Below are 20,131 nucleotides of genomic sequence, written 5' to 3'. Positions count from 1 at the left end.
CATCACTTAAAATGTGTTTTAAATTTCATATCATCGAATCCACATTTGAAGAAAAAAAAAAAGGAAACTAGATTTACTCAAAATCATGTTTAATGTTATTAATTAAAAAGGCACACGGAACGCCCAACTTCCATTCTTCCCTTCCACTTATGGTTCTTCTTTATATGATTATTTGTTTGTGTATGCACTTTTTCCACGGGGTTAGTATAGATATAATGGTCCTATGCAGCGTTTTAACCCACTGGCTAGTTTACATTTGTAGACAGTTTTGCGAAAAATGCTGATTCTGCGGGATTACATCAAGATTTAACGGGCTTCCAAAACCGGCGATTACTCTCTGGGGCTTTCCAAAAAACAATTTAGCAGCATACTGTTCCCATGGCTGTGTGTAGGAAGCCTTTAAAAAACTGCACACTGCTGCCACCGTTTGGAGATATTTATATTCAAGATTGGATTCTGCAACTTCAGAAATAACACAGGTCCGTTCACAGTCTCCACTCATGCAATAACGAAGACATGAAAGCTACTTAATACTGCAAATTGAATTGCTCTTAAATGGGAGTATTTGTAGCGGCGACTCCCGTGATATCAGGAAAAAAAAAAAGTTCGCAATAAGAGTATTCAGAAAAAAGGTAATATATGTCTGTAATCAACCCATCTGCAAAGGTTTCTTGTCACAAGTCATCTCTTATAATTCAAAATACATGCCTACATTTATGGGGGCATGGAACCTGGCAACCAGGAACATTTACCAGTCACTGTGTGTGACATCAATCAGATGAGAAAACGTAATTTTGGACATTCATGGGCCGCAGGGAGCTTGAGAAGTATGCCCATAGGAGGCAAATTCAGATGGTGTAGGGGAGCCAAGGTAACCTAACAAGAGGAACAGAAAGTAACAGATACGTTGTATGACACCGGGAAGCGACATGGAAGTGTATTGCAAAAAATAAGATCCAGTCTTTTCAAAGGACAAAGGGGGGTGGTGGGTTGTCCGAGTCCTCCATAGGGTTTAAACTATTGACAAATAAATGGACATTGAGTATAGAGGTTTAGGGGCACATGTACGTATGTTTTGCGACTTCCAAATGGGTCGCAGCGCTATTTGCGACAGTACAAAACGTGAAATGGTATGTACAAATGCCATTTCTGAATCCCAACTAGCAATGTAACCAATTACCAAATCGCAAATATTTGCGACTGGATTTTGCGAATCGCAAATAGGAAAGCACACTTTGCGACTTGCAAACCATATGTACATGGTAGTCGAAAATTAGCACTGATTCCAAACAGGTGGTAAACAGAACCAAAGTATAAAAGAAGACCCAGAAGGCATCTGGGTTTACCACAATGGCTGCACTCTGCGTGACTGCATGGAGGAGGCGAGTCCAGGCTGCCCAGCAGAGGAGAAGGCAGAGACAGTGAACTGTTGTATGTGGCTACACTGGCCACGTTATGCCCCTGTGATCTGCTCCCGAGTAATGAGCGTGCAGTGAGATAATTCTGGCTTCGTGATGTGATCGGGGCCTATAAAAGACTCAGAGACCACACAAGATTGCTTTTAAATGTGTGCTCCGGCGGGCTGCAATTAACCCACCGCCCCCTGGTGCCACGCCTTTTATTCTACATGTTCGCTGACCCAGGGCCTCTCCCACCTGGGTCAGCAGCACATGGGTGTCTCATCTTACACCCCCTACGGGTCATTACAGTAATGCCGCCTGTGGCGCGCCTCCGTTGCGTCACGGGGCGAGACACTACATTCCTCCTTAAATTTAACAACAGTGAAAACATTTCAAAACAGTCATGTCACACACTGCGGAGTTCACTTCAGCGGCACATTTAAAGTCAATCATACATTATGTGATGTTGCAGCATTGATGATGGTGTAGGGTTGGCCCTCAGGTTATAGCGGGTTTTCTCACTTCTTCCTCTGATCAATGGAGTAGTAATCTGATGTCGATTCAGCTAGATCCTGGCTTCCCCTGTAGGCATCACTCATTACGCAATGCTTTGGATTTCCTGTGCAGCTCTTTACCTCCCAGATGCAGGAGCATGGCCCTCTTTCCATCACTTTCTATCTTCATTGCGTCGAAGTACAGCGTTACTCTCTCTACCCAGTCTCTCCACCTGGAGGCCTGTGCCAACTGGGCCCCTTCTATGATGAATGGCTCTATGGGGGGTATGTTGGACAGGTTTCTTCACGCGTTGTGCTTCTCCCTTCCTTTATGTTTGTCTTGATGTACTGCCCCTGCCTTGTTTGCCACATCTGTGCACTTGTGTGCTGGGGCAGGTGGGTACTGTGCCTGGTCTGTCCTTTGTTATTTTTTATTTTTTTTTTATTTCCCCCAGGGGTGGTGACATACCCTTTTGCTGCTGGTTGTTGGCTTCTGGGCATTTCCGCTGCTTCCCTTTTCATTCCATGCCTGTGGTAGGGCTACTGCAGGGTTCTGCTGGGCAACTGCAGGGTTCTGCATCACCTCCTTTCATGTATTAATTTATATTTTTTCCTTGGCTCCCGATGTGGCCTGTATTTCCGGCACAGTGTACTGCCGCACACGTGGTCCGATTAGTCGAGTGGCAGGCCGCCCTGCCTCGTCACCAATTTGTACTGCTGTTCATGGCTACACTGGCCACGTTATGCCCAGGTGATCTGCTCCCGAGTATTGAGTGTGCAGCCAGATAATGCCAACTTCACAATGCGATCGGGACCTATAAGACTCGGAGACCACACAAGAATTGCTTTTAAACATGCGTTAAGGCGGGCCGCAATTAACCCACCGCCCCCTCGGGTGACGCCTTTTATTCTACATGTTCGCTGACCCAGGGCTTCTCCCACCTGGGTCAGCAACGCTGGGGTGTCTCATCTTATACCCAGACGGGTCATTAAAGTGATGTCTCCCATGGCACGCCTCCGTTGAGTCACAGGGCGCAACACTACAGACAGGAGACAAGATACAGAACCAGGCACACCATATTTCAACAGACTGAGGAGGAAATATAGGAGAAATATGGACTGAGCAGCACAGTCATCTTAGAGATGATATAACTGCTAAAACCTCAGCTAGAAAGCCAAACCCTACGCAGCTGCTCCATCCCCACACGTGCAAGTGCTGTGCTCCCTGCACCTCTTGGCCTCGGGTAGCTACCAGGGGGTGATTGCTGTCGCTGGTGGGGTGACCCAAAGTGCCTTGTCACTTTTCTTTAAACGGTTCTTAGATCCCATACTCGCACACATGTCCAGATACATCCACCTTCCCAGGAATGCGGAGGAAACACCAAAGTGAACTTCAACAGAACTGTCAACTTTCCCCATGTAATAGGGTGTGTGGACGGGACACATGTACCCATATGTCCTCCTGCACATCTGGAACATGTGTTCTGCAATATGAAATGTACTCACTCACTCAACATCCAAGTGGTACGTGATGCCCACAATGTCATGACTGATATAGTGATAAAATACCCAGGGAGCACACGATGCATACATTTTCAAGCACAGTGGGACACATTTTCAGGCCTAGAACGTGGGGAGTTTGATGATGGATATTTATTAGGTACTGGGTAGTACACACCAATGTAATAAATATGCATCAGTGCATAACCATGTAAAGCCATGCTCATATTTGCTGTTTTGTTACACAGGTGAAAGTGCATATGCTTTGATGCCATGGATACTCACCCCATACCCAACACCAGCAAATCAGAATGTCAGAATGAAAGGCAGTACAACATTGGATATCAGCGCACCATAACAGTCATTGAAAGGACCTGTGGCATGTTAAAATGACGTTACAGATGCCTGCACAAAAGTGGAGGTGCACTCCAGAATGCCCTGGAGAATTCGTGCAAGATTGTGGCGACATGTGCCATCCTACACAACATTGCAACCAGGCGTGGGCTACATCTCACCATAGATGACACGATGAGGAGCATGAACCACCACTACGACAGCCTGGGGATGGTTGCATCGCAATGGAGGGCAGACAGCGACGGGATCACATAGCAACCCATTACTTTGGCAGGTAAGTGCCAACTGACACTGCACTCACAGATGTAAAACACATAGTCAGGTTGCTGAAAAAATATCCTTTAATGTCACAAGTGCATTAGGCCAATAGTGGCATGTACCAACCAGTAAACAAAAATGGTGTAACATCACCTGACACATTCCAGCCACGTGCCTTTAAAAAAAAATCTAGAGTCATCACATCACAACCTCCTAAGGCTACGACCACCATGGCCTGTGCCTGGTTGGTCCACAGATGTCCACTGCTACTACGCAGGATGCAGGCATCCGGGGCGGAAATGCTGCTCACACTGGATATGTCCTCACTGTCCTGAGGGGTATCACCAGTGCCTCTTGCTGCCTGGGAGGCATGAAGTAGGTCCACAGCTGCAGTAATGCAGCCTAGACCCTTGACCACATCTCCAGCAAAATGTCCCAGATCAACCTGGAGGGTGACTGTGAATTGTGACAGGCATGTAGTTGTTGTGGCTAGACGGCCAATGGACAGACTTAGCCGGTCCATCCGTGAAGCTGTGCTGCGCTCATGGCGTCTTACATGGGCACGATCTGCCACCATTTCCCTGCATAGGTCAGTGATGGAAGTGGTGAAGTTGACCATGTTGCCATTCATGGTGGCCAATTGTGTTTCCACATTCCCAAATCCCTGTGTGTGAGTCTGCTGCATACGGTGTAAATTCCTGTTCATTAAGCACATATGTTTGTTCTGCAGGTGTTGACTGCTGAGTAGGAATGCTTCCAGTCCCAGAAAAAGTTGAGTACTGGCATCATTGTCACCTGCAGCATTTGTCAGACGACGCCTTCTATGCACACGCCCTGCGATTCTCTGTGGCTGACTATCACCCATCTGTGGACTGGGAGTCAGGTTTACACCCTTGTGTCCAGATCTGTGTCCTCAGTGGTTTCATGTGCATTGGGAACAATGGTTTGTGTGTTGCACTCCTCTGTGGAAATGCTGACTGCCTCCTCTGCTGCCGTGGTGGCATCAGCACCTTCCTCCACACTGGGGTCATCAGTGGATACCTGAGGGAGACCTGTGGGGGCACAGGGGATACACTGTCAGTGCCTCTCAGATGTGTGGGTTATCAAAATAAAAACTAATCAAATTTTGGACTACTGGATTACATTACCTATAATGCACTATACTTGACCTGGACTTATAAGCATGGAATTATCTGAATGATGCATGCTTTTGTGAACTGTGGTTGTGTGCATAGTGCCCTGAAAAGTGTGAAAATGTGATATGTGCTACTTACTTTTGGAGGTTCCTGGTGCTGAACTGTCCAGGTCCCCGATTCCCACAACAGCCTCCGGCTCCAGAGTGGTCTCTACCATACTCTCAATTGCTGTTGGTGGTGGTACTGTGGATGGCCCCCCAACTGTTCTACGCGCCTCATTCATCCGCTCTGCAACCCTTTCCTTGGTTCTTGACCTGAGGTCATACCACCTTTTGTGCACTTCCTCAATTGAGCGGTAGCTGACTCCCATAGCATTGATTTTGCTCTGTATGTCCATCCAGTTTATTTTTTTCTTTCTGTGAGCCAGGTATAGTCATTTCTGCCTTCCCAAACAGGACATCACGCTGTAGGCAGCACTCCTCAAGGAGGACTTCCAACTCTTTTTCTGAAAATTTCTGCTTTCTCTTCCTCCCTGCTGTGTTTGTCTCCTTTGTTTGGCTAGCCATGGCTGCAGTTGCTCCTCTCAGCTTGGTGTGCCTCGGCTGTGTGTGCTGGCTAGACTCCTCCCACTTCCATTGGAGGCACTTCCCGGTTCGAAGGTCATTTCCCGGCACCAGGAAGTGAAGTTTCTCTATTCTTTTGCTCCCGTTCACTAATTGTCTGGGTCACAAAATGCGATTCAGTAACACCCCCATTCACAATTTAGGTAATCACACAATTGCTAAATTGCTCTTCGATTAGTACGTACATTTGGATTTTCGAGGCGGGGAATTGCGATTCGCATTGAATCGCAATTACAGACTCGCAAATTTTAGTTTTTGTACATGTGCCCCTTAGTTCCCAGTGGGGGCATGAATTTGGTGATAATTGTGGTTGTAAGAAATTGGGGTACTAGTTGAGGGAGTGTGAGAACCCACCTCAAAACACAATCATAATCGCTGTCAGGGTGTACCACTGAAGGCACTAAATAAATCTGTGCCTAATCCTATGGTAGCTTGGTAAAAGCAGTCCGGCTTAACTTGGAAGTAGTATCTGAAGTATTTATGCAGAACTCAAATACTAAAAGTGAAAACACAACACAAGAGAATCTGTTAATAAATACAATGACACCAAAACAACAAAAAATCAATAAGTAGAACTGGAAATATACATTTTTAAAATTTGAATTAAAAATAGCTCCAAAAAGCACAAAGCGTCAACCGCGATTAGTTGGTCGTGCTAGACCGGGTCAAAGTCAAAAGTTTAAGGTGACTACAATGGATCGCTGGACAGAAAAAATGGAAGAGGTTTAGCCCGGTAAAAACTATACCTTAGGACTTAAAAACTTCTATAGAGAAAAAGTGGTAGTTGATGAGTCGACTGGGCAAGCTGCAAGCAAAGCGGGGTGATGATGGGCAGGCTGCTGAAGAGCAGGGTCCCGATTCGGTTGTCAACAAAGGCAGAAAGGCTCTGAGTGGGGCAACCCAGCAAGCAGAGTCTGACCGGCAATTTTGAAAGTTAACAACTGTGTCATCAACAGTAATCCTGTCTTCCATCAGTTCTAAGTCTCAATTCTTGTAATTTGAGGACTGGAGGAATACACTCTAACACTAGCTAAGGTCCAGGGCCTTAAGGGCATTGCCTGGGGGTTAGGACTCGCTTCAACAGAGGCCAGTAGCAGAGTCCAGAGCAGATCCAGTTGGAACTGGAAGTTGCAGGGAGAGAGGCCTCTGGAAGCTTATTGTGACCCTGTAGCTCAAATAGGAGGTTAGCCAAATGACCCTTGTAGTCACTTCTGGGGTCCTAGGTTCAAAGCAAGAAGGTTGAGTCTTCCTTCAGACAGCATGGCAGTCCTTCTGATTATTCACAGGTCGAGGAGTGTTCCGAGGAGAGGTCTGTGGCGTTCAATTTTCTACCCAGGCCCAGCCTGTGAGTTGAGGGCAAGCCTTTCTCCACCAAATAAACCAGTTCTGGTCAGTTCCTCCTCTCCCACTGGGTTTGGTGCCGGCTGGTCTAGAGAGAGAGAGGCAGGCTTAGATGTGAGCTTCATCTGCCAGTGACAAAGCAGGCCTCCTCTGAAGTTCAGGAAGGGGATGGGCACAGTCCCCAGGTCATCTTGTCAACGAAGGAGCCCCCCTCTCCTCACCCATAGCCCTTTGTCCACCGTCTGGAAGCAATACACATCTCACCACAGGGGAGCCGTCTGGTGAGAAATGGACCTTGGCAGGAAAGCATGAAAAAGAAAACTTTGTAAAAACATTGTTTCCAAAATAGTAATAGAAAATCAGACTTGACCATTAAGTTGGACTTAAAATTACTATAATTACTATTAAAAAGAGAATTTCTAGCATTCCCAAACTAAATTTAGCGCTTACTAAAAAGCCAATAGTGTAAACCAGTATTAATCTATGGGAGAGAAAGTGCTGTCAAAGTGAAAAATAACTGTGTGAGGTTTTCACTTCCAGGACATGTCAAACATTAAATATACATGTCCTACTTTTTAGGATGAAGCCTACCAGGCAGCACAGACATATTGGAGACATGCTGAAAGCTTCCCTAGGAATGCAGCCTGCCCAACACTTACCACTGGCTTTGTGTGCTGAAACTCTCATATCCCTGCTTTCTATTTTGCTGGCTTTATTTGTTTTAGGCTGTGCAGCATGTCATTGTTCCTCTTGTGGAGTATATCTTGTTTAACACCTCTCTGACTGGCTACTTGCATTCCTCCATTAGTGCGCACTCTCTGGGGACATTTTTCTTTATCATGAGGCACTGCACAAGAGTACAAATGTTTTCAGTTGTATCCCTCGAAACCTAGTTCAGGGAGCAGGAAACATGCTGCATTTCTTGGAAGAGGTTACTTGCTCCATGTATTTCTGCTTGATTGATTCCACTTATTATTGCCACTGCCAATTCACCAATCCTGTATGCCTGTGAGAAATAAAGTTCTGTCTACAACATTTTTATTTTGGACATGGTTTTCACTAATACCATAAGTTAAACAATTCTCTTCCTCAATGTTACAGCCATGCCAGAGATGCTGAAAATAGGGGAGTGAAGGGTGCTGAAGCACCCCCTAAAACAACCATGATGGAGTTCAGATGTGAATAAGCAATAGAAAGGCCTTTACATTTTGGTTTTTATCTTGCCACGTTTGCTGTGCATTTAAAGACAGAGGTGAAATGTGAGGCTCTGTCGTCTGAGGGAGGTTGGTATTTACGTTTCTGTTTCTGAGAGCAAAGTGAAAAGATTTATGTGACAATCTTGCTGGGTACTGAGGATGGGAAAGGCTTTAGTTTGTGTTTTTTTACAGGACACAACAACATTTTGGCGCCAGTAAATGAACTTCACAAACATTTCAGAATATATCAGAATTAGCAATACACAAATAAGGCAAATTGTTTTGTAATTCTGAAGTGTGGTTGAGACAAATATCTGAATACAATCAAAACAAATCAATACAGTAGGTGATGTCAATTTCCACACATTATCACTGCAATGTTTTGTCAGAAAAACTGTATGTCTGTGCAAATGTAATGGTAATTTCAATTGAAAAGGTGTTGGCCATCCTGGCAGTGTGTTATCACACCATGATTACTTCACTATACGCCACTCCACTAAAAGATGCAACAGTATTCTCCACTGTACTGTATAACACTCCGTGCCACTCCACTCCATGACCCTCAACTCTATTTTACACCACTCTACTCTATTTGATACCACTCTATGCACTCCAATCTACAGCACTACTCCATTCTACGCCACTGCACTCTAAACCAATCTTTGGCACTTTACGCAGCTTCACTCTGCGACCCTCTATGCTACTCCACTTAACAATACTCCACTCTACGCCATTCCACTCTGCTCCATTCCCCTCCCCTCTATGCCACTCTACTCCACACCATTCCACTCTACTTCATTCCACTCCACCTCACTGTATCTCACTCCATGCCACTCTTTTCCACTCTACGATACTCCACTCCATGCCACTCTCTTCCATAGCACTAACCTCTAACCATGCTGAACCGCTGCCATGTTGGTGTCCAACATGGCTAAAACACATTGGCAAACCATTAGCTCTTGCATAGGTGAGACCTATTGGTTTTGCCAATGCTTGTTACGTAACATACACCCTTAGGAGTAACTTATAAGTAATAAAAATGAAGGTTTGGACCTGGGAACATTTTGTTTTGGCAGATCGGAATGGCAGTTTAAAACTGCACACCCAGGCTGCAGGGCAGGGATGGCTAGGCGATGTTTTAAGGTGCTACTTTAGAGGGTGGCACAATGAGTGCAGCAGCCCACTAACAGCATTGCAGTAGCAGCGGTACAGCAGACAAGAGACTTACAAATAAATTAAAAGTGGCAATTATAGAGTATACTAATCCTCTACATGTTTTAGAGAGGAGATCACTGGTTAGCAACAGTAAAGTGTGGAGAGCGCCTGCAAAAGAAGGCAAAAATCTGTTGGATTACCACACAAAAGTGGTTATTTTCAACAGGTTTTGAAGCCAATCTATCTAACCAGAAGGGTTGCTCCAAAGGTCCACTTTTAGACCCTTCCGACGAGCATATTCCCAAACTGGGTTCTGTTGACACATCTAGACTTTCATTGTGAGTATGCCATCAGGCCTAATACAAGCAAGAAAAGGGCACCCAATCTCTTGGTTTGGTAGCACAAAACAGCTATAACCGGAATCCAGTGGACCCACCCTGGGCTCTGCTTACTACGCCACTGAGGTTTACACACAAACTCAAGGGCTCTGAATCTCAAGACATCGGTCTCAGTGTTTGTTGGGTCAGAATTTGGCCTCGCGGACTCTACGAGTATATCTTGTCATGGAGTACTTGGTGAAGTGGGCTGAGCACGCCCTTTGACGGAAATCCGCGTGCAAGGTGCGCAAAATTCGGAGAGTTCTGTCCAGCGCAAATACAAATATCTGCCAGAAAACAGTATCCTCTTTTACTTCAATAAGCGACAGTCGTATAAGATCACCTCCCTCTGACCGAGAACCAGGTTCCCTAAAAGGATGTGCTTAAAAAATAAAATTAATAATTAAATCGGAAATATTAACAAATTAGATGTTAAATCACTTAATGTAATATTCAGGAGGTAATCTTTGCCTTCGTATGGGCACCTGGGACTCAGTTTACCATTCACTCTTAAGGACACATGCACGTAGATGAACTGTGCTGGTAGCCACAATAGAGCAATTCATTCACACCTCCACTTACAGAAAGTAGCATAACACAGACATGTACGAGCTAGCTGGCAGGCAGGGAAATTCTGTATCTCTAAGATTTTTAAGTACTTGCCAAGGAAAGCATGACATTTTTGTAGTGGTCTCTGGTTGTTACAAACACGTTATAGACAATAGGTTGATTGTGTCTCTTGCTTAGCTGCGAAAACAACTTTTTTTGAAGCAGTGTGCCCTAAATTGCAAACAATAAATTGCAGTCTAAGAATAACCAACAAAATACAGAGATCTGGTCTAGCAGAACTCTTTTCAACGGTTTCGACGATTATGCAAGCAGGGAAAAGAGGTGGTTGTGCACACTGAAACTCCTTAAAACAACTTCAGGTCAGAGAGGTGAGAAAGCAAGAGCGATTAAGTGCTTTCTCTCACACGAGCATTTTAAAAGTGTCTGCCAGTCTCTAGCTGAAAATGCAACTGTTCAAACAAAATACAGGCAAATGTAAGCCCTCCTGTGATTAATGCAGAACCTTTTGCCAGTGCAGCTTTCTGATAAAGGTTACAGGCAATGGTGCAACATCAGTTTTGGACTGATAAGCAGTATGTTTTTTATTTTTTATTTATGATTTATTGACAAGAAAGGAAGGGATTGGAACCAATCGTCAATGTTGGCTACACAGCATTATAGAATATCCCTCTTCCTGGTCTTAGACTCCTCTAAGGCTGCCAAACTTCCCCTATATTTTTGCTTCATTGACTTCAAAGCTGCCTTTGACAGCGTCGACCGAAGCAAACTTTGGAGGAAGTTCAAAGGCTTGCTAATTCCGACACAGCTTCTGAGAGCTACTGAAAACTTGTATGCCAGAACCTGGGTCAGAATAAAGGTGGGAAACGTGTCACACCTTTAGAGGAGGGTCCCAACCTCCTGAGGCCTAAAACAGGGCTGTGTCCAGGTCTCAAAACTGTCTAATCTTTTTCTGGCTGACTTCCCAACTGCTCTAGACTCCACTAACTCACACGACCCAAGGTTGGGCTCAGCGACAATGTCACACCTTCTTTATGCCGACGATGTGGTCCTACTCAGTCGAACTAGGGTGGGGATGAAGCGCTTATTGAACAAGACTGAAGCCTATTCTCTGGAGAACGAGATGCAAAACAATCATAAAAAGTCCAATATCATGATTTCTGGCAAAAGATCTATCAAGGGATCAACTACCTGGAGCCTAGACAGATGCAAGCCTGAAGAAACTGCCACTTACAAATATCTTGGGGTTGTGTTCGACAACTATTGCTCCTTTACCACACACAAGGAAGAAACAAGACAGAAAGGGGGCCCCCATGTCCTCAGGGCTTCGGGTGCTCGCGAAGAAACTGAACAAGTATACACTTAGCCCGCTGAAGAGCAAAGGTGGTTCCCACTCTGGCTTGTGGAAGTGAAGCTCTCCGTGGCAGAGACTCTAAGGTCATGGATGACAGCATAGTGAGCATATACAGGCACATGCTTAACCTCCCTCGATACACCTCACCAGCCCAAATCAGGCTGGAGTTTGGCTTGTGTAAACAGTCCCTGGCTAGGCATGCAGCCTTTGCTAATTTCTGTCACAAACTAAGAAATGCAGGTGGGAAGACAATAAACTATTTTATATGGGAGGAAATATCAAAGAAATCTAGCTCCCCAGCCCAAGCCTATTTAGACGCTTCAATTGAACGGATGGGCCTAGAGAGCCTACGGTCATCAGGTGAAAACCACGAGTCTTTTCAGGCCCTAGCTAAAAATGTTGCAACGCAGTTGCCACTGATAGAAGATAAGTAACATTTTGAGAAAAGGCATCACACCTAGCTAATTTTAAACAGCTAGAAGTCATCATTCCCTCAGTTATATTCTCATAAAGCTTCTTTTTCTTTCCCAAATCTATGCTTTTCTTAGGAACACTTGGTGACATTATCATCCAAGCTTCATGTCTTATATCTTCTTTTTAGCCTAATGAGACCACTACCATCCACCGGTAATACCTGCTGTCCAAGTATTGACACCAGCCACTGGAACAATCTCACAGTAACACTGTGATCCACATCTGATCATGGGTCACTACACATGCTTTAACAAAGCCTTCTGGCTTGCCCTACACTTTGTCTTTTGTTGAAGCACACTAAGGTTACACTGGTGACATCTTGGCAGAAAAAAATATGCAATTACTATTAAGGAGCAATCACTTTACAATAACAAGAATGTCTGTTAAAATGCACAGAAGAAATTATTGTGGTCAAAACATTAGGAAGCAGTAGAGTTATTTGTTTAGAAATGAAGAATGAATTTACCTTAGGTTTGACCTACGCTCTTCATCACTTCCAACCTCCTGGAAAAAAAATAGATTTGTTATAAAATGTGAAAATGGCAATTTAAAACATCTGAGCATCTTATGAAAGTACAGGTGCATGCTTTTTTGCTCCGTTTGTGAATATGGAACAAGGGCACTAAGTTTTAATATTTGCTTTGTGGCTTGAGTAGATAAGCCACGATTCAGAGTCAGGCAGAACAAAATTGCTGAATGTAACTTCGCTCTACCTGATTCTGCGTTTGTAAGTTTTTCCACATTCACTTTTTTGGGGGTGGAAGAACCAGTCCAGATTTTGTTTATCTGGAAAAATTACATGAGGAAGGCATCATTCCCGCTTTTTAAAATTCCTGACAGGGGGAGGGGGTGAACATACAGATAGGGCGTCCGCTTTCCCTCCTCTATTCATCCCACCCCTTCCCTCTCCCATCACTCTGCCTAGAGGTCCCCACATAAATTTAGAACATGCCCAAAAACTGACTATTAAATATACGTTCCAACCATGACAATAACAGATACCAATTAGCACTGATACAAATTAGCACTGACACATAAAGAGTTTGCAGTGAGGGCTATTTGCAAAAACTGGCAAAATGTTGACCCAACCGGTCTGAATGAATGGACGTGCAGCATCAATCACACCAAATCATCTTACATATTTCACAAAGAAATCATCACAAACACATGAAAATATGGGGAAAATTGATGGACTATGTCAGGATCGGTCTGAGGAGGAGAAGGCGGCTGGAATAACCTAGCTTTATAAAATGGCATGAACAGAAGGAGGGGAATGCTTGAACTGAGATAGGCTCTTTGGGTATGTTAGGGTAATCCATGTATGTATGTAGTCTACTCATTATAAAACAGTTGTTGAGTTGTAAAGTAAAATGTCCAACAAAATATTAAAATACATTGGATCATGCAGTCCCTGTATCAAAAGCCCATCTCTAATTTCCTTAATGGGGACGACTTGTGATGCACCTAGTTGCCTGTAAATAAGAGATTATGTGGCTGCTCCATTTTAATAACTTATTAAATTGAGTTCTGCAGAGACAGCAAGGTGAAAGGCAGGACAATCAGCATAATTAAAGTTGCATTTTGCAAAGGGGAGATATTTATGCAATGTGTTTTTGCCCACCCTAGATAATTATAGTAATGATAGTAAGTAAAGTGAAGTACATTTATCTTACTTACATAGTTAATTAAAACCAGTGCAATATAACCGAAGCATAAAAAGAGAAATAAAACATAATATAAAACTACGGTTAAATAAAGAAATGCATATTTGAGCAACTGTATCACAACTGTTAAAAATTGTGTGACCAGACGGTAAATGGGCCTGTAGGTGAGGAAAAAGTTACGGTGTGCTCTTGTTCACCAGAAGCGCCAATATGCCCTACTCTCTTATATGATAGGCTTAGGAAAGTGAAAAGTGCGATAAAGCTGTAAAAAGAGGAGATTTCCTAACTGTGTGTCCATCGAGGACTCATGTTTTAAAGTGCACGGCGTATAGGCACAGTTCCAATATTGCAGAATGGGGGCCTCCCGTATCCATAACAACTGCAGATTTAGAAGGTCTGAGTTGGCTGGCTTTTGGCATTTTATTTTCTACCAACTTGAGAAATTTTACCAGCCTACAATTAAGTATCAGATTTTATGGCTTGTTCGAGGTCAGTACTGCCAGTCTCCGCATATGGATCCTTCATAACTTAAACTGTGTTTTAAGCAGGCGAGGTCTTTCTCCCTTCAGGTCAACTCAAATGCAGAGTAAGTGTGGGAGGACCTCCCTACCTTTGCCACACAAGCATCAGCAGGTTGGCATCTGCTCCCTTTGCCAAGGTGGGAGGAGTAGAGCAGACGGGAGAATGCCCAGGTGATGGTTCAGAAACTTTTCCTTTATATGTCTAGAGTAGTCTAGGCTGAAGTATTTTGAGGGGGAAGTGTGCAAGAGCCATTGATCATCATCCAGGCGTGGCTTTAGCCTGCAAATGTGGCTCTCTTCCACCAGTAAGAGACTTTTAATTGTTCTCCAAACCAGTTTTTTAAAGGCTGCATGACTGGTTGGGCTTTCCCCGGACTGGGACCACCCGGTGTTGGCAAGGGATTCCTGCAGGAAACTTCTGGAGGGCGATGTATTCCTGTGCTGCAGCTCCAGCTAGAGTAGGTGGTTGAGGGTGTTGGGAGCGGCATTCCTGATATTATGCCAGGTAACAATGAGTGCTCTTTGCCTGGCCAGAGACCGCTTTGTTAAGACGAACACCAGCTGGATCTTTGCTGCCGACAAGTAGTTTGGGATGTTGAATATAATTCTGTAAGCCTTAACCAGAGTACTGCACAAAAGTTTAGAATCTATGTCTCTCAATGCTTCACTTTCGTGGTAATATTTTGGCTTGAGCTACCTAAAGGATAGGTTGCAATGTTGGGTCTCTTCTTTTGATCACTTCTCTCTGTGTGGCGAGCTGGCTCCCCCCTTATCAATTATTATACCTAGGTACTTATAATTTGCGGCTGTCTGGATTTGTGTGTTCCCCGATACCAGACTCGGGGTCTTTTCCTGCCGCCGTTGATGGTCATTGTTTTTGTCTTCTCCGAATTTATTTCCAAGAAGTTCTCCACCGCATTAGTCTGCATTGCATTGAGGAGGTGTTGCAGACCCACCTGGGTGTGACTGACCAGGGCCATATCACCAGCATACAGGAGCCTACATAGTGCCATACCCCCCACCCAGCCTGAGGGCATGCGAATTACAAGAGTTGTGTATCTGTGTCAATCTGCCATGTAGAGTTTTAGTCCTTTGGTGGTTGAGATTCGCCTAGAGAGGAGCATGCCCCGATTCTATTTTACCTGCACCCAGGTGTCTGAATACAGTAGAATTAGCATGTCCAGCAGTGGTCACGAGATGTTCCCATGGGCCAGATCTCCTTCAAAGCCTAGCCTGGTCTAGGGTATCTAATGTTGCCCTGAAATCAATGAAGCAGAGATTGAGGGGCTGCTTAGAATACCTCGCCATGTCTGTGAGCATTGCCAGGGGTAGGATGTTGGTAGTTGTGCCTGTTGATTTAAAGAACCCAGTTTGGTTGAGTGGAATGATTGCGTTCGCCGATACCCAGGCATGTACTTCTTCTAGCAAAGTGCCTGCCAAGTATTTTGCCTCTTTATCGATCAGGGCAACCAGGCGATAGTTTTTTTCGTGAGGATTTGACTCCACCGTTGTACATTGGGGAGATGACTGAGCCATTCCAGGAGGATGGGAGTTTCCCCAATAACCTAATTTCATGAAAGAAAGAGTTCAGGGTCACTGCCCAGTATTCTGCATTTTGCTTGAAGTGGGCCAGCGGGATGCCATTTGGTCCTGAGGCCCCTTCCTTCCTGTTTTTCACAATTTGATGCTTAATTATCGTTGTGTAGGATGCCACGGGTTGGTCTGGTGTTTGCTAGTTGGTGCAGGGGTGCTGCTGCTTGCTCGGTCAGTTAGCGAGATACCTTTTATCCCCATACTTGTGGGCTGCCTCATGAGTTGCCGATTGAAGTGGGCCTTCAAGTAGACTGCCAAGGCCTCTTCGGAGATGTGCAATGCTATACCCCAGTGAGAAGGGTGCATTACCTTGTTTACTGTGTCCCAGAGCAAGTGTTGTTTTTTGATTTGATATCAGAGAATAGTTGTGTCCAGGGCTTATCTTCCTGAGTTCTATTTACAGTCCATATGAATTTTTTGAACGTGCTTCTTTGTTGGCGAAGTAATGATTGGAGGTAAGAATCACTAGGTTTGTGTCTCAGTGATCTCAGCGTGCTGTTTATAGCCCTTTTGAATTGTTTCAGTTTTTCTGCTGGGCAGTAGGTATCCGTATCCCTCCAGTTTCCCAAGGAGCTGGGTGAGTTCATGTTTTGGCTGACGTGGGGAAGGAATTTGCTAAGTTGACGGCGAACCTTCCCATCTTTTGATAAGACTACATGCTGTTGTTTCTTCCGCTTGTAATAAATCCTCTGCCGACTGAAGCACCGCCTTCGTCATTGCTAGCGAAGTTTTAATTCTCTTGAAGTTGATTGTAAAGCTGGAATATGGGACTTCTGCCAAGTGCTTCAGTGCAGGCGCAGATGCTAGGAGAGGCTTCTCTTGTGGCAGGTGATCACTGTTCCCTTTATCCCCTAGCCAGAATGAGGAGACACAATGAAACAATGGGAGGGAGACTAAAGTATAATGTAATGTGGAGCAGGTGGATGTGGAATAAAAAGAAGCCACTGGCGGGGAATCCTCATGGAACCTACCATGGAGTACCCTAAAGTTGATGTGCTCCCAACCGTCCAGTAGGCATCTGGCAGTTTTGCTCACCCTGCTGTGGGGGTTTCTGCTTTGTTTTGGGATGTTTCAGTGTGGGGTCTGACTTAGTTGTCCACAGAGGAGCCCAAGAGGTGTAGGTTTAGGTCCCCTGAAAGAATGAGATTGGAGGTGTCCAGCTTACTTCTATGCATCCGAAGCTGGTCCACAAAGTGTTCTGAGTTTTCTTCTTTGTGTTTCAGGTGTATGTAAGCATTAAAGATTATTATCGCCTCCTTCTTTCTATCGAAGATGAAGCTGTTCTTGCCTGTGATTATGGACCGTGAAGTTGGGTGGACTTCCTTTGCTGTAGTTTTGCAAGTTGATGATACACAGGTTGCCTGCCCGCCTGATAGGTGACGATATTGAGGCAGCTTGACTGCTGTTGTGGAAAAGCACATGAATCAATGTAGTTCTACTAGTTCGCCCAACCAGGTGTCCTGAAACAGAATTATGTCAAAAGATTTAATGTAGGACAGGAACTCTGGATCCATACCTTTCCTTGCTAGACCGCTGACTTTCCACTAGCCCAAGCTGAAGGTAGATTTGCTCTGTGAATGTGGTGCACTCTGGTGCAGGATTTGTCATTGACAGTGACACCATTAATAGTTCTAGTTATCCACCTGAGGTCAAAGTACATGTTTGAATGCCAAGGTGGAGACTGAGGTCGGCTGTCCCTGCCACTGGGTGCCTGCCCCCTTTTGGGTGACTGACCCTGTAAAACCCCAAAGTACTGAGCTGGTAGTTTGTGCTGTGCAATTAGCTGCAATAACCTCATTGGGGGGCAGGGGAGAGGGATGACCTGTGTTGAGATGTAGAGTAATGATTATGCCCCACTCATTAAATGTTTGATGTTCAGCTAGTACTTTTTGGGAAAATCATGGTGCTCTCCAAGTGGCCTGTGTGACCTCTTGTGCCAATATGGCTTCTGGTATGATGAACTTTATCGCGAGCAAGTCAGTTGACCTTATGTCTACTAAGGCTAGAATGGTTGACAGCAGAAGTAAGCTATTGCCTCTGTTCAAAATGTCACAGTTGCTTCACAGTTGCCTCTTGACTTTTACTCGGGTTTGAAAAGAAGGATACTTGAATTCAGTTGCGAGTTAGGAGGGGAGTGTGTTATATGGCCCCAACCCCTGGGGTGCTGACTGGTTGGTTCAGACCCTTTTGAAGGGTTTAGATCCCCTTTATTTGGATTATTTTGACCTACCTGCAAGGTATGACGATTAGTTAGAGAGGGCTCAGCGTCGCCTGGCTCTTGACGGGACAGGCCTTCTGTGCTGAAGTCCCTAATTCAAGAGTCCATTATACTCCCTGACGATGTTTGTGGGCCTGGGCCGTAGTCAGAGATATCTACATTTGGGGTAGGGGGACTAACTTGGACTGTGCTTCTGTTGGCTCTCTCACAGGCCAGCCCAATTCTCTGGCCACTGCCGGGTTTCTTATTGGATTCCCCTCCCAGGCTGGATCCTTTCTGAAGGACGGCGAGGGTGTTGTCGTGAACCCTGTAAGACTAGCAATGTTCCCTGAGGAATAGCTTTGAAGACCTCTGTTTGTATATTAATTTGTCGTGGGTCCATTTTAGTTAGTCGCTTGGGTACAGTGATAGCTTAGTTTAGGCTTGAGGCCTGTGCCCTTTAATCCAGTTATTATGCTCTGTATTTCTGTATTCATTTTATTATTGCTTCTTTTAGTGACTTTGTTTTAATTTCATTATCAGTTGGTATTCTGTAAAAGTGTAATTATCAGTGCTATGGATGACATACTTTGCATCAAGTTCTTTCCTCAGAATTACAGGCAAATGCAAGGCACACAGAATAATATTTTGTATATTTTTAGAGGGGTTTCCAGCCAGAATTTCCATTCATGCTGCATGCTGGTTTTTGGAAGACCTCAGCCTTTGTCCCTCCACTGATCCTGATCTGGGGGCTGGAGGCCTGACCTTGTACCAAGGTAACGGAGTGAGGTGTGCTTCTCCTGGACACTGTATAGGCAAATTTGGCTTACATCGCCATGCTCTCTGTTAGAGGCTAGAGATTAGGCTTTTAGGTAGGAACTGTATGCTTATGCCATGACAATATGTTGGGGCTGCTTATATTTAAATCTCCAATTTTCAAATTCCTGATTGTGTTATTCCTCATTATCCTAAATCATTGCAGCTCATGCATTTTATTATAGATTGCAGTCTCTTCAATAAATTTATTGAAAACGGTCCTGCATCCCTTTTCTTGCCTTTGCCTGTGTAATAGGAGAGAAAAGGGTAAGGCTTGTTTCACCATGATTTTCCATGAGGGCTTTTCAGAGTTCCATGCAAGACTGCAACAAATCACCTTTACTAGATGGGTTTTGGTGATGTGCTGCTACTGAGCCGGGAGGGTTGGGCCAAGGGCTGCCAACTGGTGTGGGAGTGACTCAGCTGTCTACATCACAGAAGTGCTGCCACCCCAAATCCAGCAGTCTTGTCAGAGTACGAGAGTCCTTATGACCCCAAATAATGATGTTTCCGATTCTTACCGCATGTCTGACCTCTTGAGGTCTTGATGGGGGGAGATATTATTCTGGAGACGATTGGCTGGTTGCTCCTAGGTTGTCCAGAGACTGGGAGCTGGGCAGGAAGGTGTGGCCTCCAATATGTGGAGGACAAAAAAGGGATACACAGCTGGTTGTTTTAAAGTTGTTCTTTTATTCCAGCCCTTCCTCCTTTGCGTCCATCTTTGTTTTGCATTTTGAGCTGGGATGACCTCAGATGGTTGTATTGCTTTGACAGGAGCTCCTTGTTGGTCTACAGTGCGAGAACGGGCAGAACTCCCAAGTGGGCTGACAGTGTGTGGAGTCTGAGAGTTTATAGAGTCAGATGACTCAGAGTGTAGCATGTTATGGTCTACCTCTCTTGAGCCATAGGTGCCCTCTCTGATGGTAGATGTTTCCTTGAATTGCTTTAGGATGTTATTAAGCATGGTAGGAAAAGTGGACAATTTGTCCACAATCGGGTCCTAGCTACAGATCAATTTTGCCTCCGACTGTGCCTGTTTAAATCAATGAGTTGAAGTCCTCCAGCTTCTTATCAATGCCAGCGACATGGATGACCAAAGTGTTTAGTAAGG

At 44.8% G+C, this 20,131-nt stretch overlaps 1 protein-coding gene across 1 annotated transcript in view; it reads right to left on the bottom strand.

The window, feature by feature from the left end:
- Positions 1-20,131, bottom strand: part of SSH1 (slingshot protein phosphatase 1) — a 339,738-nt gene that overhangs the window by 262,678 nt on the left and 56,929 nt on the right. Inside the window, exon 2 of the mRNA XM_069214779.1 lies at positions 12,696-12,733. Within this exon, the coding sequence (XP_069070880.1) occupies positions 12,696-12,733 (38 nt within the window). The remainder of the gene's footprint in view (positions 1-12,695; positions 12,734-20,131) is intronic.

This window comes from Pleurodeles waltl, chromosome 11 (assembly GCF_031143425.1).
Source record: "Pleurodeles waltl isolate 20211129_DDA chromosome 11, aPleWal1.hap1.20221129, whole genome shotgun sequence".
NCBI lineage: Eukaryota > Metazoa > Chordata > Amphibia > Caudata > Salamandridae > Pleurodeles > Pleurodeles waltl.
Note: the sequence above shows the minus strand (reverse complement) of the source record. Positions and strands in the feature narration are given on the sequence as shown.